General features: G+C 33.9%; 2 protein-coding genes and 1 pseudogene across 2 annotated transcripts; all 3 read left to right on the top strand.

Moving 5' to 3' along the window:
* Positions 1–1,043: 1,043 nt before the first annotated feature.
* LOC149511352 (uncharacterized protein At5g48480-like) lies at positions 1,044–1,433 on the top strand. Its single transcript, XM_089755159.1, has one exon. It carries the CDS (start codon positions 1,044–1,046, stop codon positions 1,431–1,433), a length of 390 nt encoding a protein of 129 aa, XP_089611285.1.
* A 3,347-nt stretch (positions 1,434–4,780) lies between these two features.
* LOC149511353 (aminoaldehyde dehydrogenase 1, peroxisomal pseudogene) lies at positions 4,781–5,614 on the top strand (annotated as a pseudogene).
* Positions 5,615–10,926: 5,312 nt separating this feature from the next.
* On the top strand, positions 10,927–11,957 carry LOC111274283 (uncharacterized protein At5g48480-like). Its single transcript, XM_089755160.1, has one exon. It carries the CDS (start codon positions 11,319–11,321, stop codon positions 11,955–11,957), a length of 639 nt encoding a protein of 212 aa, XP_089611286.1. The 5' UTR covers positions 10,927–11,318.
* Positions 11,958–15,087: the final 3,130 nt, after the last annotated feature.

The raw sequence follows: 15,087 nt of genomic DNA on the forward strand, positions 1-15,087 counted from the left end.
CTCAGTCTCAGACTTAGGAGCCACGACGACAGTCTATGAAGGAAGGCTTTACTTCGAAAGAGGAAGTGGAATATCACCTATACAACCTGTAAGTATTCATTTATTTTTTTGGAAGAATATATTATTCACAGAATCATCAAAGTTTTGAAATAGAAAAAGTGAAACCAACCAACAGAAAATAGCAACATGACGACTGGTAGGCAGCGAAGCCGAGAAAGTAGTAATGGCAGTGAAAAGAAATGGTGCTGCTGTTTTCAAAAAGTGAAGCATCGAAAGGTTGGACTACAAAGATGGTGTATTCTGTCGAAAGCTGGAAGGGTCTACGCCTAGAAAAGTTAAAGCCAGAGAAGGAACTTCGATGTGCGACATCTGAAATTTTTTGACTCAAATTGAAAATTAGAGATCTATTTCAACGTATTGATTCACTATGTGTTGAAGGAAGGCTCCCAGAATCTTTATTTGATTCTGAGGGATAAATTGATAGTAAAGATATATATTGTGCAAAATGTGGGTCCAAAGACCTATCTTTCGACAATGATATCATTCTACGTGATGGTGCTTGTGACTGTGGATTCCATCAATATTGCTTGTAGCCGTCTTTGTTAAAAGAAGACATTCCTCCAGATGATGAAGGTTGGTTATGCCCCAGATGTGATTACATAGTTGATTGATTTGAATTGGTTAATGAATCTCAAGGAACAAGTTTTTTTTTCACTGACAGTTGGGAAAAGGTTTTTCCTGAGGTATCAGTAGCTGTAGGTGGACAAAGTCAAGATCCTAACTTTGGACTACCTTCAGATGATTCTGACGATAATGATTATAATCCTAATAGTTCAGAAACCGGTGAGTCAAGGATTGGATAGATGAGTCAAAAATTGATGAGAAAGATTGGTGTGATGAATCTGATTTCACTTTTACATCTGAGAAATTGGAAGCCCCAACTACGGTCAACCCATATTTGGAGCTTATTTACGATGTTGTTTTCTTTTCCCTCATCCACTCCTTCAGTTACAAGAGGCCAGAACGGAGGAGCCTAAAAAGTAATGGCAGTGGAGTTCACGATGATACAACCGCAGCTGATGGTGGAAGCACCAAAGGTAGTTAATGCATTGCAATTCTATAAGATCGTGTTTGACATTATCGATAATAGCTGTACTCTTTACCAAAAGTGCAAGGCTGAGCAGGAGCTTCTTCATATCTTCTCGGTTCAGTTTGAGCTCGCTGGTTTTATCGTTCTTGTATCTGACTTCACTGGTAACTTTGCTCTTGTGAAAAGTGAAGAAACTGGATGTGTGCTTTGCATCAAGACTGAAGACGTGGAAGCTGTTATAGCCAAAATCATGAGCGCTGGAGCCATTGCAAAGGACGGTGATGCGTGCTGTGGTGGACACGTAGGTAAGGACAAGGATCCATATGTATATACACGTAGGTAAGGACAAGGATCCATATGTATATAGTTGGCTCATTTGCTCTCTTGCCAAGAATGTTGCTGAGGTCCTACATTGTTGGGATCTGTATCAATTTTTCTTGAAAATAAGGTTTTCAAAAACAATATTTTTGAGGAAAAGTTGAAAGTATCAATTTTTCTTGAAAATAAGATTTTCAAAAACAATATTTTTGAGGAAAAGTTGAAAGTATCAATTTTTCTCGAAATTAAAGTTTCCAAAAAATATTTTTGAGAAAAAGTTGAAAGTATCAATTTTCCTTAAAAATAAATTTTCAAAAAAATTTTTTTTGAGGAAAAGTTGAAAGTATCAATTTTTCTCGAAATTAAAGTTTTCAAAAAATATTTTTGAGGAAAAGTTGAAAGTATCAATTTTTCCTACCCAAAAACAATCATTTTTTCTTCTTTTTTATTTTTTAATGTTAAATAATCCGACGATGGAGCCTCTACAAGTGAAACAGTAGTTTTCTTGCATACTCTTGAGATGAGAAAATTTTTTCAATTTTCTGCTAAAAGTATTATAGTCAATTGAGAATAATTTTTAATAATTAATTACTTGGTAAATTTTTAAGGCTTATTAAATAACATAAAATTAAGCTGGTACCATCTTTTGATGGGTGTTATGAGGGTGCTATAACCTTTCTCACACATAACTAAACTCTCGAACCATATTCTGGTTAGTAGACCCGAACCTATTCTTTTAGAGACCTTTAAACTTAGGTGTTCCCTAAAAGGATGATTCCTTAGGTGGCCAATTGCACCTAGATAAAAAAGATTGGTGGCGACTCCTTCAAGTCAATATCTAGCGATAGATCCTCGGATCTAGATGTTATGATAGCTTAGAGACTCAATTGGGGAGCTCTGAGAGTTAAGCCAGCAAATAAATTTATGTTATTCAAAAATCTAATAAAATTGAACCTTTTTGTATAGATTTTTCATTCATTCATGTTTATTTACTTTATTAATTATGTCATTCATATGCATATGCATAACATGAGCTCTATACCCGAGCTTCGTCCCTCTAGGATAGAGTAAAGTACCCTTTGATTTCGTGAGGTTTAATGCCTCTGTAGTGGCTAACGAAATACTCTCACTCAAATTGAACCTTTTTCGCTTGTAGCCTGTAATGGGTGAGGATTATGGTGCCTTACTAGTCTGTGATGGACAATGATGTAAAGAGCAATTTGGAAACCTTTAGACTTTAACCTTGAACCACATATAGTGAACCTTAGAAATGCCTAAACCTAAGATAGAGCCATTTTTACCCAAAGATAGATATACCCTGAAACTAGGACACAAAAAAGGTGTTTATCTAATTATTTGATTGTCTGACTTTGTGCATCATTTTCATTATCATATGTAACATTATGCATCAGCATCACTTTCATTTCATCTATGAAACTAACTATGTTGTTTGTTTGATTTTATGCATCTGTATTATTTTTATGGTCATGTTTTAACATAATCATTTGCATCCATTTCATATAGATTTCATCCATAAAAATGTACATTTCATTCGTGCATCAACGAATCATACATAAAGCATAGCATAGCATTTCTAATCATAATTATGGTGCTAGAGGTTCAAGGATAGCTCCACCAAACAACCCCACTCACCAATACAATACAAGAGCTCAAGTCAAACTAATGAAACAAGAAAATTTCAATCATCTCGAGAGAATAGAGAAAGCTTAAGAGAAGTTAGAAGGAGAGTTGAATAAGATTTTAGAGGCTTTGAACAAATTGAACAAGGGAAAGGCAATAGAAGAGAATGCTAGCCAACAAGAGAAGGATGACTCATTGTACCCTCTTGGTTTCGAGCCACATCAAGTCCAATCTGTACAAAGTCTGCCACCATAACGGTTCACCTATCCTGTAAGGTACACATATCTCAGAATGCCATCAACTTCAAATCAAGAACTATAAGAAAGTTATATAAATCTTATCTTTACTGAAAATGCAGTAGAACCAATATCAATCCCTAATTTAGATGATCTAGAAGAAAAAGAAAAGTTGAGGCCTAAGGAAAAAGGGACTTTAGAAGCCTCAAAAGTTGAATAGAAGATAAACATGTTAGAGAAAAGGCTGCGAGCAGTGGAGAGAGTTAATTTTTATAGCTAAGTTGATGCTGTTGGGCCCTGTTTAGTTTTCGATATGGTTATTCTTCCAAAATTCAAGGTGCTGAAGTTCGAGAAATATGATGGTACAAAGTGTCCAAAAATTCACATGACTATGTACTGTCAAAAAATGACTGCCCATGCCAATAATGAAAAGCTCTTGATGCATGTATTCCAAGACAGTCTCACTAGTTCTGCTGCTAGGTGGTATGTCCAATTAGACAAGAATCGTATTCATTCTTGGAGTGATATGGCTCATACTTTCATTAGTCAATACCAGCATATAATAGACTTGATCCTTGATCATCTTTCTTTATAAAATATGAAAAAAAAAGTAACTGAATCATTCAAAGAATATGCCCAATAGTGGAGAGATATTGCTTCTCAAGTGCAACCTTTTTTGACTGAAAAAGAGACCACCGTATTGTTTGTCAGTATTTTGAAATCCTCCTATTATGAAGAGATGATAGGGAATGCCACAAAGAACTTCACTGACATGGTGATCTCAAGTGAAATCATTGAGAATGCCATTAAAAATAGCAAGTTGAAAGGAGGAGAAACTAAGAAGGTACCCGAGAAGAAAGAGACTAAAGCTCAAGTTCTAGGCTTTAACAAATAGTTCAGGGGATATAAACCCTATCCACTCTTAGGATACTATCCATGCTATCTTGCTGTGAACAATGCTTCATCTTATCCATACCAACTAGCCTCACAACCACCTAATTCATCTATATACCAGCCCATTTTTATCCCCTAAGCTTTCATATATAGCTTTAACAGTCAAACTCTTGCAAGACCCTAAATTCATCTTATTAGCCTGGAAAGTGGTTCACGAGAGCAATGGACTATTCAAGAAAAACTTGTATTTGATCCAATCCTTATGACTTATACAAAGTTATACCGAGAGCTCTATAGCCACCTGATTGCCCCCAAGTCGTGTGGACGCGCTCAAACCACCTTATCTTAAGTGGTATGATCCTACAATTCACTGTGACTATCGCTATAGAATTATTGGCCATTGCATTAAAAATTACACTACTCTAAAGCATGAGGTGCAATAGTTAATCAATAATGGAATGGTAAGTTTTGATCAAGAAAGAGCAACAGGGAAACACGAGTACAGAGATTAGGGAAAGATTATAGAAAAAAAAAAGCTTTTTAGACACTGGTTTGAGGATGAGAGTGAAACCAAAAAAAAAAGGCAAACTGATTTAATATAATGGTCTAAATTTCAAGTTGAATGTTACTCATCGATAGTGAACGGAGAGAGCCTATTCTCAAGAAGTGAATTTCAATCATCTATCCTATAATTGACAAAACATTAATTATATTTCAGTAGCTACAGCTAAAGATGTGAAGCTTGAGGTGGCTGTTGCTCAGAGAGCTCTTTTAGAAACAAAGACAAAGATTGGGCTTCAGCTTTTGGCACTGTTCGTGCCAAGTATTTACGGGCCATCGTTTCTAAATTAACAGAAAGAAAATATGAATTAGCAAAGCTTGAGCAATTGATTACGAAAAACCACTTGATGAAGCAACTTGGGACATTGATGATGTTGTTGGATGTTTTGGGTACTATACGTACCTTGCCGAAGGTTTAGATGTGAAGCAAGAGGTTGTTATCTCTCTTTCTATTGAGACATTTAAAAGTTATATGCTTAAGGAACCACTTGGGGTCGTTGGATTGATTACTCTATGAAATTATCTATTGTTGATGACTGCTTGAAAAGTAACTCTTGCTTTGGCTGCAGATTATGCTACAATACTAAAACCTTTCGAGTTGGTATCTATCACCTGTTTGGAGCTGGCTGACGTGTGTAGGAAGTTTGGTTTTCCTCTAGGTGTTTTGAACATTCTGACTGGATCAGGCCCGGAAGTTACAATTCTTTTGGCATCTCATCCCAATATTGATAAAATTACCTTTACCAGAAGCACTATAACAGGAAGCATGATAATAGAAGCAGTCGCTCAAATGGTCAAGCCTGTATCTTTAGAACACGGTAGGAAAAGCCCAATCATTTTGTTTAAGGATCAAGAATATGAAGAGTCGCAATGAATCCGTGGGGTGAGATAAAAATCCTTCACCTGATTGCACAGGAGCATGATTTTAAAGAGGATGTTAAAACTGGTTGAATTCTACTTGTCATTCTAAGAGTTCTTTTAAAGTAATGTTAAAATTTCTTTTTTGAAATATGATTTCACTTGTTATCATCTTAATAAAGGCAAGTTAATGCATTTCATTACATTTTCTCTTTCACTCGACCATTATTCCATGCCCTGTTACCTTTCATAACTTTACATTCCCATTCTCAAATTTTTGATGATGAATATTTAGACAATTATAACAATAATTCTGGGATTTAATTTTGAGAACTCATCCACATTAATATGAAGAGATCATTTGAGTAAAAAAGTAAGCTGTTACCAGAGGTGAAATAGATATGTCTTGAAGATATGTAATCTTTTATACAGGTTCATAAGCTTTGTTCAATAGATGATGTTCAAGAAAAGTATTCACAATTGAGATGAAAAATGGTCATTTTTCTTTTACCATTCGAAAAATCATTTATTGCTACCCCTTTGAGCCTATTATGATTTCTTTTTCTAAAGAACCCTAACTAATGATCACCCTCTACACTGGGGGGTAATTTTTGAAAAATATATCACAAAAGGTCTCAAAGATGGAAAAAAAAGAAAAGTAAAAGAAAAAATAAATGTCACACATGATTTGGGATAAAGTAATGAGAATCCTTTGTGTGAGGCAAGAAAAAGTAGTGAAATGATGTGAGGGAAAAATGCCAAGTTGCATCAAATGATCCTTTGATCTTGAACCTTTTTAATACATGTTTTGAGCCTATTATATCCATTTCTTTCATGACCCTTCACCTTAGCCTACATTATAACCTTAAAAAGTCCATTTGGATCAAGTGTGAATGTTCAACTTGAATGATCATATGTTGGGCGAAGGCATGCTCATGATGAAACAATGAAATCATGCTACATTGCTTTAAAGTTTGATGTGTGGAAAGATATCAACAATGGATGAAAAATGAGAAAAAAAAAAAAAAAAAAAAAGAAAAAAAGATGATAAAAAAAATAAAAAAAGAAAAAAAATGAGAAAATAAAAAAAAGATTCAATTTGAAAACCTGAAAAGGTGATTTGGGTGGAAAAAGACCTAGGTCAAACGGTTCAGATGGATGAAAGATCAAAGACATCTGAAGATCCCTCAAAGACTAGAGCAAAATTCGTAAAGCTCAAAATGACTTCAATAGTAAATAAAATGAGTTTTTGAAAAGAATCCTAGATTAATGTTGTGAATTGTCTAAATATTCATCGTTTGGACATACCATTCATCCCAATGACATGTATCCAATTTATTTTCTTTTCCATTTATTTTGTACCAAAATAGATCTTCATTGATTATCTTTACCATAATTCACCTTGTGTTCTCTTATTGTTACATCCCTCGAATAAATCAAGAAAATGTATGAGTGCATTATATTTATCAAGAATTGAAATAATGATGAATGAATGACAATATGTAGAAAAAAGGGTCTTGCATTCATTTAAAGAGAAATCTAAGATGATGGTGGTAACAAAATTGAAGAAATGGTAGAACCCTAAAAAGATGATTTGAAAGGACATATGATGTGACGAAATAGAGAATATAATGATGGATTGGACAATAAAATGAAGATAAGGCAAATCTTGAAAAGTGGTATAATCAAGTGATGAATACGGGGATGTATTGGTTGATATAACCTATGAGTTATGATTAAGTGATGAAAATGATATGGGGCAATAGATGAAACTGGTGCTGAAAAATCCATGAATGGTGGTCAAGTGATGATGGATTGATGAAACTTATTCCAAAGTATTGAAAAACTGAACAAGAAAGACATACGAAATGGTGGAGTTTTGAGAGCCATAATAACATAATTTTTAGAATTTTGTGACATAGATGTCTGCATTACATGCATCATGGTGGCATCATTGCTTGAATAATACATGTACATAATTCGATGAATTAAACTTTGTTTGGACATACATGGCACTATGAGAATCTAGGTTGTTGCATTTGCATCATTAAGAAGGCATGCATTTTCGGTTATAACATTCATTCATGCAAATTTTTTAGTCACTTGAAAAATAAAATTGTGAATATTTTGATGAAAATTTTTGAGAACTCAAATGAGAATCTTTGAGTTTCAAAATGAGAATCTTTGAGGAGTGAAACCCTAAAGTTCGTCGAATATGAATCTTCAAACAAATGAAAAGTTTTGAACTTTTGGATGTGAATCTCCAAAATACAAAGCTTCAGTTTTTTGGATATGAATTTCTAATGTTTTAAATGAGAATCTTTGAACTTACATGCGAACTCTAAGTTTTATTGCATGTGAGTCTTTGAACTCAAATGAAAAGCTTTGAATTTTTAGATGTGAATCTCCAAAATTCAAATGAAAAGATTTAGACTTTTGGATATGAATTCCAAGTTTGCCAAATAAGAACCTTTGAAAAGCCTTGAACTTTTGGATGTGAATCTCTAAAATTTAAATGAGGATCTTTAATGCGAGTCTTACAAGTTGCAAATGCAAATAATGAGATCTTGCAAATTTGAATGAAACTGAAATTTTGAGAATCAAATTTCAGTAAATTCTTACGAAGTTGAAAGGTTCTTGCAAATCTGAACCTCTGAATGTTGAACTCAAATTGTGAATCTTTGAGTTCCCATTACAAAATTCCTTTAATCATGATCCATAATTCTTTTGGACAGGATTGTCAATGAGCAATTTACTTTTCAAAGTCGTGGTTGCCTCTATTTAGAGGAGCAATTTACTTTTCAAAGTCGTGAGTGCCTCTATTTAGAGGATCTATTTAAAGGAGCAATTTACTTTTCAAAGTCGTGGTTGCCTCTATTTAGAGGAGCAATTTACTTTTCAAAGTCGTGAGTGCCTCTGTTTAGATGAGTAATTTACTTTTCAAAGATGTGGTTGCCTCTGTTTAGAGGAGCAATTTACTTTTCAAAGTTGAGGTGCCTCTGTTTAGATGAGCAATTTACTTTCCAAAAGTTACAGTGCCTCTGTTTAGAGGAGCAATTTAATTTTCAAAGTTGTGGTACCTCTGTTTAGAGGAGCATTTATTTTTGAAGTCATGGTGTTTCTGCTTAGAGCTTTTGTTTATTTTTCCAAAGTTGTTAAGCCTCTGTTTAGAGGAGCTTTATTTATTTTTCAAAGTCGTTGAGCCTCTAATTAGATGAGCCATTTATTTTTCAAAAATCGTTGAGCCTCTGCTTAGAGGAGCTTTGATCAAAATTAAAAAAAAAAAAAACAAAAAAAATTACCTCTTATTAGAGGAGCCATTTATTTTTCAAAAGTCGTTGATCCTCTACTTAGAGGAGCTTTGATCAAAATTTAAAAAAAACAAAAAAACAAAAAAAAATTACCTCTGTTTAGAAGAGCTATGTTTATGTTTCTCAAAGTCGTTGAGCCTCTACTTAGAGAAGCTTTGATCAAAATTTAAAAAATAAAAAAAAAAACAAAAAAATGGGTAAAAAAAATTCAGTTTAGTCTTGAATGAGTGTCTACTTCTTTGCACAATTTCTGTTTCACAGAAAATGTGCAAAGAGGGGCAATTGTAGACACCCCATTTTGTCCGGGATCTTTTATCAATTAAAACCAGTCCAAGCTCGATTGTAAAAATTTTTATTCATTTTTATTTCAGATTTTTATTTCATATTTATCTTTTTTTAATTTTTATCTTATGGTCTACTTATTGTTTATTTTCTTTTTCCATCTTCATTATCTGATTATTAAAAAAAAAAAGATTGATATTAGACTTGATGATGATCAAAAAGTATAATTAAATGCTAATCTTTAACATTGGATGACTAATTGAAATTGAACTGAAACTCTATCAGCATGATTTTGTAAATCATTGTGATTCACAAGCTGAAAAGGAAGGAAGCAAAAAACAAAGGGGGAAACCCTATCGCCACTAGGCCCTCAAGGCCTCTCTTTGGTGGGTGACCTCTCCATCCATGACCCGAGAAGTGCTTAAAGACCAAGATATTCCATTTACCAATCGTGATGTGCCTATGACTGCCCTCTGAGCAAACGACAGATGTGACATAGCTTGGAACCCCTATGGTCCTGAGTGCAGGATGTTAAGAAAGGTACATGTACTCAAGCTGATTAGCAACATCTCTTTGGACAAAGTATATATGCTTCGCCATAAGGAAGTACGAGAAACTATATATACAGCAAGGTTGGATCGCCTGTCAATGTCAATGAGCAATTTTTTTTTAATAATATTGAATGTGATTATCAATATGTTATGGGGTGGCACATTGAGAGGGATGCCAGGGCCAGCCTTGGCACCAAGTTCAGGTACGTCATCTCAGAAATAATAGAGACTTTGGGTCTGCCTAATATTTTTAATTTTCTCCAAGGCGCCGACAACCGTTTCTCCTTTTGCCTAGCGACCACATCTGGCATTGGTGCTGTCGCACTTTTTTTTTTTTCTCTGCGCGTCTCTATTCCTTCTGGTGTCACTTTCTTTCACTATGAGTTACAGCCATCTACAGAGAAGAATCAGGGGGAGAAAATTTGATAGCAGGCAAGGAAACGTGAGACTGTTGGCATAAAAAAAAAAAGAAGAATCGAAAAGAAGATTGGGCAGCAGGAACAGAGAGAATGCAGCTACAGTTTTGGTTCCCCTTGTGCCGAAAACCAACGACATTTAGCAGAGGCCTAGGAATTAGGAGCGATGAGTCTTTTGGTGGACTTGGCACAAAATGGTACAGACAGGGGCAAGCGGAAGGTTGCTCAATTGCTTGAGCGCATGAGCAGGTTAGTTGAGTAGCAAAAGCAGGCACAGGCATAAGTTGAGGCCCAATCGTAACTGTCTTAGTCTTAGACTCAGGAGCCACGATGACAGTCCATGAAGAAAGGCTTTACTTCGAAAGAAGAGGTGGAAGATCACCTGTACAACCTGTAAGTATTCATTTATTTATTTGGAAGAATATATTATTCACAGAATCATCAAAGTTTCGAAACAAAAAAAGTGAAACCAACCAACAGAAAATAGCAACATGACGACTGGTAAGCAGCGAAGCTGAGAAAATAGTAATGGCAGTGAAAAGAGATAGTGCTACTGCTTCCAAGAAGTGAAGCATTGAAAGGTTGGACTACAATGGACTACAAAGATGGTGTATTCTGTCGAAAGCTGGAAAGGTCTAAGCCTAGAAAAGTTAAAGCTAGAGAAGGAACTTCAACATGCTACATCTGAAATTTTTCGACTCAAATTGAAAATTAGAGATCTATTTCAACTTATTGATTCACTATGTGCTGAAAGAAGGCTCTCAAAATCTTTATTTGATTCTGAGGGATAAATTGACAGTGAAGATATATATTGTGCAAAATGTGGGTCCAAGGACCTATCTTTCGACAATGATATCATTCTATGTGATGGTGCTTGTGATTGTGGATTCCATCAATATTGCTTCCAGCCGTATTTGTTAAAAAAAGACAATTTTTCGGATGATGAGGGTTGGTTATGCCCCAGATGCGATTACAAAGTTGATTAAGTTGAATTGGTTAATGAATCTCAAGGAATAAGTTTTTTTTTTTCACTGACAGTTGGGAGAAGGATTTTCCTGAGGCAGCAGTAGCTGCAGGTGGACAAAGTCAAGATCCTAACTTTGGACTACCTTCAGATGATTCTAACGATAATGATTATAATCCTGATAGTTTAGAAACCGATGAGAAAGATTGGGGAGATGAGTCAAGTTTTGATAAATCTGATTTCACTTTTACATCCAAAAAATTGGAAGCCCCAGCTAAGGTCAACCCATATTTGGAGCTTATTTACGATGTTGTTTTGTCTTCCCTCATCCACTCCTTCAATTGCAGGAGGCCAGATCGAAAAAGTCAAAAAAATAATGGTAATGGAGTTCATGACGATAAAGCCGCAGCTGATGGTGGAAGCACCAAAGGTAGTTGATACACTGCAATTCTACAAGATCGCGTTTGACACTATCGATAATAGCTGTACTTTTTACCTAAAGTGCAAGGCTGAGCAAGAGCTTCTTCATATCCTCTCGGTTCAGTTTGAGCTCACTGGTTTTACCGTTCTTGTATCTGACTTCATTGGTAACTCTACTCTTGTGAAAAGTGAGAAAACTGGATGTGTGCTTTGCATCAAGATTGAGGACGTGAAAACTGTTATAGCCAAAGTTGTGAGCGTTGGAGCCATTGCAAAGGATGGTGACGCGTGCGGTGGTGGACACGTGGGCAAGGACAAGGATCCGTATGAATACAGTTGGCTCATTTGCTCTTTTGCCAAGAATGTTGCTGAGGTCCCTACATTGTTGGGATCTGGCTTCTTTAAAAATTTTTGAGGAAAAATTAAAAGTATCAATTTTTTTTAAAAATAAATTTTTTTTAAAAAATATTTTTGAGAAAAAGTTGAAAGTATCAATTTTTTTCAAAATCAAAGTTTTCAAAAAATATTTTTGGAAAAAAGTTGAAAGTATCAATTTTCTTTAAAAATAAATTTTCCAAAAAGGTTTTTTTGAGGAAAAGTTGAAAGTATTAATTTTTTCTGCACAAAAATAATCATTTTTTTCTTTCTTTTTATTTTTTTAATGTTAAATAATTTGACGATGGAGCCTCTGCAAGTGAAATAGTAGTTTTCTTGCATACTCTTGAGGTGAGAGAATTTTTTCAATTTTTTGCTAAAAGTATTATAGTCAATTAAGAATAATTTTCAATAATTAATTACTTGAAAAATTTTTAAGACTTATTGGATAACACAAAATTAAGCTGGTACCATCTTTTGATGGGCGTTGTGAGGGTGCTATAACCTTCCTCACACGTAACCGAACTCCCGAACCCTGTTCTGGTTAGTAGGTCCGAACCTATTCTTTTAGGGACCTTTAAACTTAGGTGTTCCCTGAAAGGATAGATTCCTTAGGTGACCAATCGCACCTAGATAAAAAAGATTGGTGGCGACTCTTTTAAGTCAATGTCTAGCGATAGATCTTTGGATCTAGACGTTATGACAAATGGATGTAATAGTTCTGTAGATAACGATGTTGATTCAAAAGGTTTCAAATCTTGAAGGGCGTGAAAAAAGCATGCAAGCTCACAAATGAAACATAAGCTTTTTTAAAAGTATGAATTCCTTAAAAATCAAACATATTCAACATTTTTCTTAGTCTCCAAATGCGACATTTTGATATATATCAAGATCAGCTGTAAGGGCTTGAAATTTTAAAGGGTTATTTAGGAATAATCAACCCATCTCAGACTTCTATGGCTTTGATATTTCAGATCTTTCAAAAAGGTTTGGCTTTACTTTTGTTTAGCATCCACCATACTTAGCATCAGAAGTGACTTTTCAGGGTTGGCTCTAGACTGCCCTTTTAAGAGTTTTCACCCTAGAGCCACTTTTATTTCTATTTTTCTTTTTTTTTTATTTTATACACCATGCACTTGAGAATTCAAATCTAATCCAAAAAAGGAAAAAAATTTGCAAAAAGGTTTAACGGTTCAAACATGAGATTAGGTAATAAAAAGAAAACTAAAAAAATTCATGTTCATTTTTTCAAGAGAAACTCTTCAAGTTTAAGCTTTCATACCTGATCCAATATGGACTTTTCAAAGGTTGTAATGTAGGTTAAAATTCATGGTTGCCAAAGAAAAGGATAGAAAGGCCCAAAACAAGTATTTAAGGGTATTTGAAACTAAGGATCATTTTTCATTGGAAGGATACACTCTAAGGTATATTCTATTTTATGCTTTCCACCCATTCATTTCTTTTTTTTCTTCTTTTATTCTTCCTTTCTTTTTTTTTTTTGCATCCTTTCACTGAGTGGATTCAAAACTTTCATGAACTTTTATATTGGGTTTTTTCCCCTATCACATGAGATTCCATTAGACATTCTCATTTTTAACCTTTAAGCATCTTTTTTTTTTTTTTTTTGTTTTTGCACCCAATGTGGAATGTGATCCTTAGTTAGGGTTTATTTTGAAAGAATTCAATCAGGCTCAAAGGAGTAACAAGAGATAAATTTTTTTTTTTGTGAAAGGATAATGAAAGATGGCCATTTGTCATTTGAAGCATAAACACTTAAATTGAAGACTACTCTTTTAGGAAAATGAACTTGAAAAAAGGTTTTTTTTTATCTTAAAAAAAAATTTTTGGTTTTTTTTCTCTTTTTTTGCAAAACTTTGACTTTGTCAGGACTTTTTTTAGATTTGCTCAAAAAGAATTTTTTTAGTGCATGATGTCATAACCATTTTTTTTGCCCCTTTTTTTTTTCTCTCTCTTTTTTTTGTTGTTGTTGTTGTTTTTTTTTTTAGCCCCATAGCTCACACCTAGATTCATTTTGCCAGTAATACGTTTCATGAAAAATATCCCATTTTAGCAAACCACCCATATTGAAAGTAATTACAAGAAAAAGGTCATATAAAATGGATAAGAAAAAGATTATGTAGGGTAAACGTGTTTAAGGTATCAAATGATCTAAGTTACTCCACAAAAAGAGAACAAAAAGGTTAATCATAACTCAAGTTGCCTTAGAGGTAATGAGGTATTTCTTTTCTGACAAATATATCTCAAGACAAAGGATCAGATTAATTTTAGGATAAAAAGCTGAAAGGGTAGTATGCTTAAGTGCATTTTACAAAACTTGGATTTGAAAATTTTGGAACTGTAGCATAATCTTGTCATATTAAATTATTGCATTTGAATTCTAAAAAAGAAAGTCATATAGACTTGGTTTTCTAGGAACCACACATTCTTTAATGGCTGTTTCATTTGTTCATTGCCTTAGAAAAGAATATTACCAACAATATCAAGTGAAAATAGGGTTCACAAATTTGAATTCAAGGTATCAAAGGGTCATGACCGATGAAATGGGGTCAACTGAATGAGCAAATTGGCATTTAGGTATTTAGAAAATTTTTAATAGTGATCGTTAATTAATCTTAGACTCAAAACTTCTTTTTTTTTTCTTTTTATGTTGCCTTTTTTTTTAGACATTTTTCTAGCCTCGGAACTTAACCATATAGGGCTTTATTCATTCTAACATCTTTCCTTTTTTTTTAAAAAAAAAAAACTAACTATATACCGAAACTTACACGAAATAAAACACTATGATGCACAATGTTTACTCATGTAATGCAAACCTTAAGACTTGACCAAAAAGAATTTATCATCTTGATCATGCTCTTGAGATGATATTCAAAGTTATATAAACAAAAATTTTCCTCTTTGATGTTTCAACTTTAGCATCACTAACTTACAATTTTACTACTATCAATCATCAAAACCACCAACTAGCTCTTTAAACTTTACAGAATCTACGTCGATCAAAGCTTGAATTTTATCCTTGAAGGTAGTACAATCTTCTAAGGAATGCCCCTTAACTCTATCATGATATTCACATTTAGCATTAGGATCATACCATTTCGGGTACGAAAGCTTTTTAGGTCTTGTAAAAACAACAGAGATTATATGATTCT

This window comes from Durio zibethinus, chromosome 26, assembly GCF_047325235.1.
Source record: "Durio zibethinus cultivar Kanyao isolate XHJ-2024 chromosome 26, ASM4732523v1, whole genome shotgun sequence".
Taxonomy (NCBI): domain Eukaryota; kingdom Viridiplantae; phylum Streptophyta; class Magnoliopsida; order Malvales; family Malvaceae; genus Durio; species Durio zibethinus.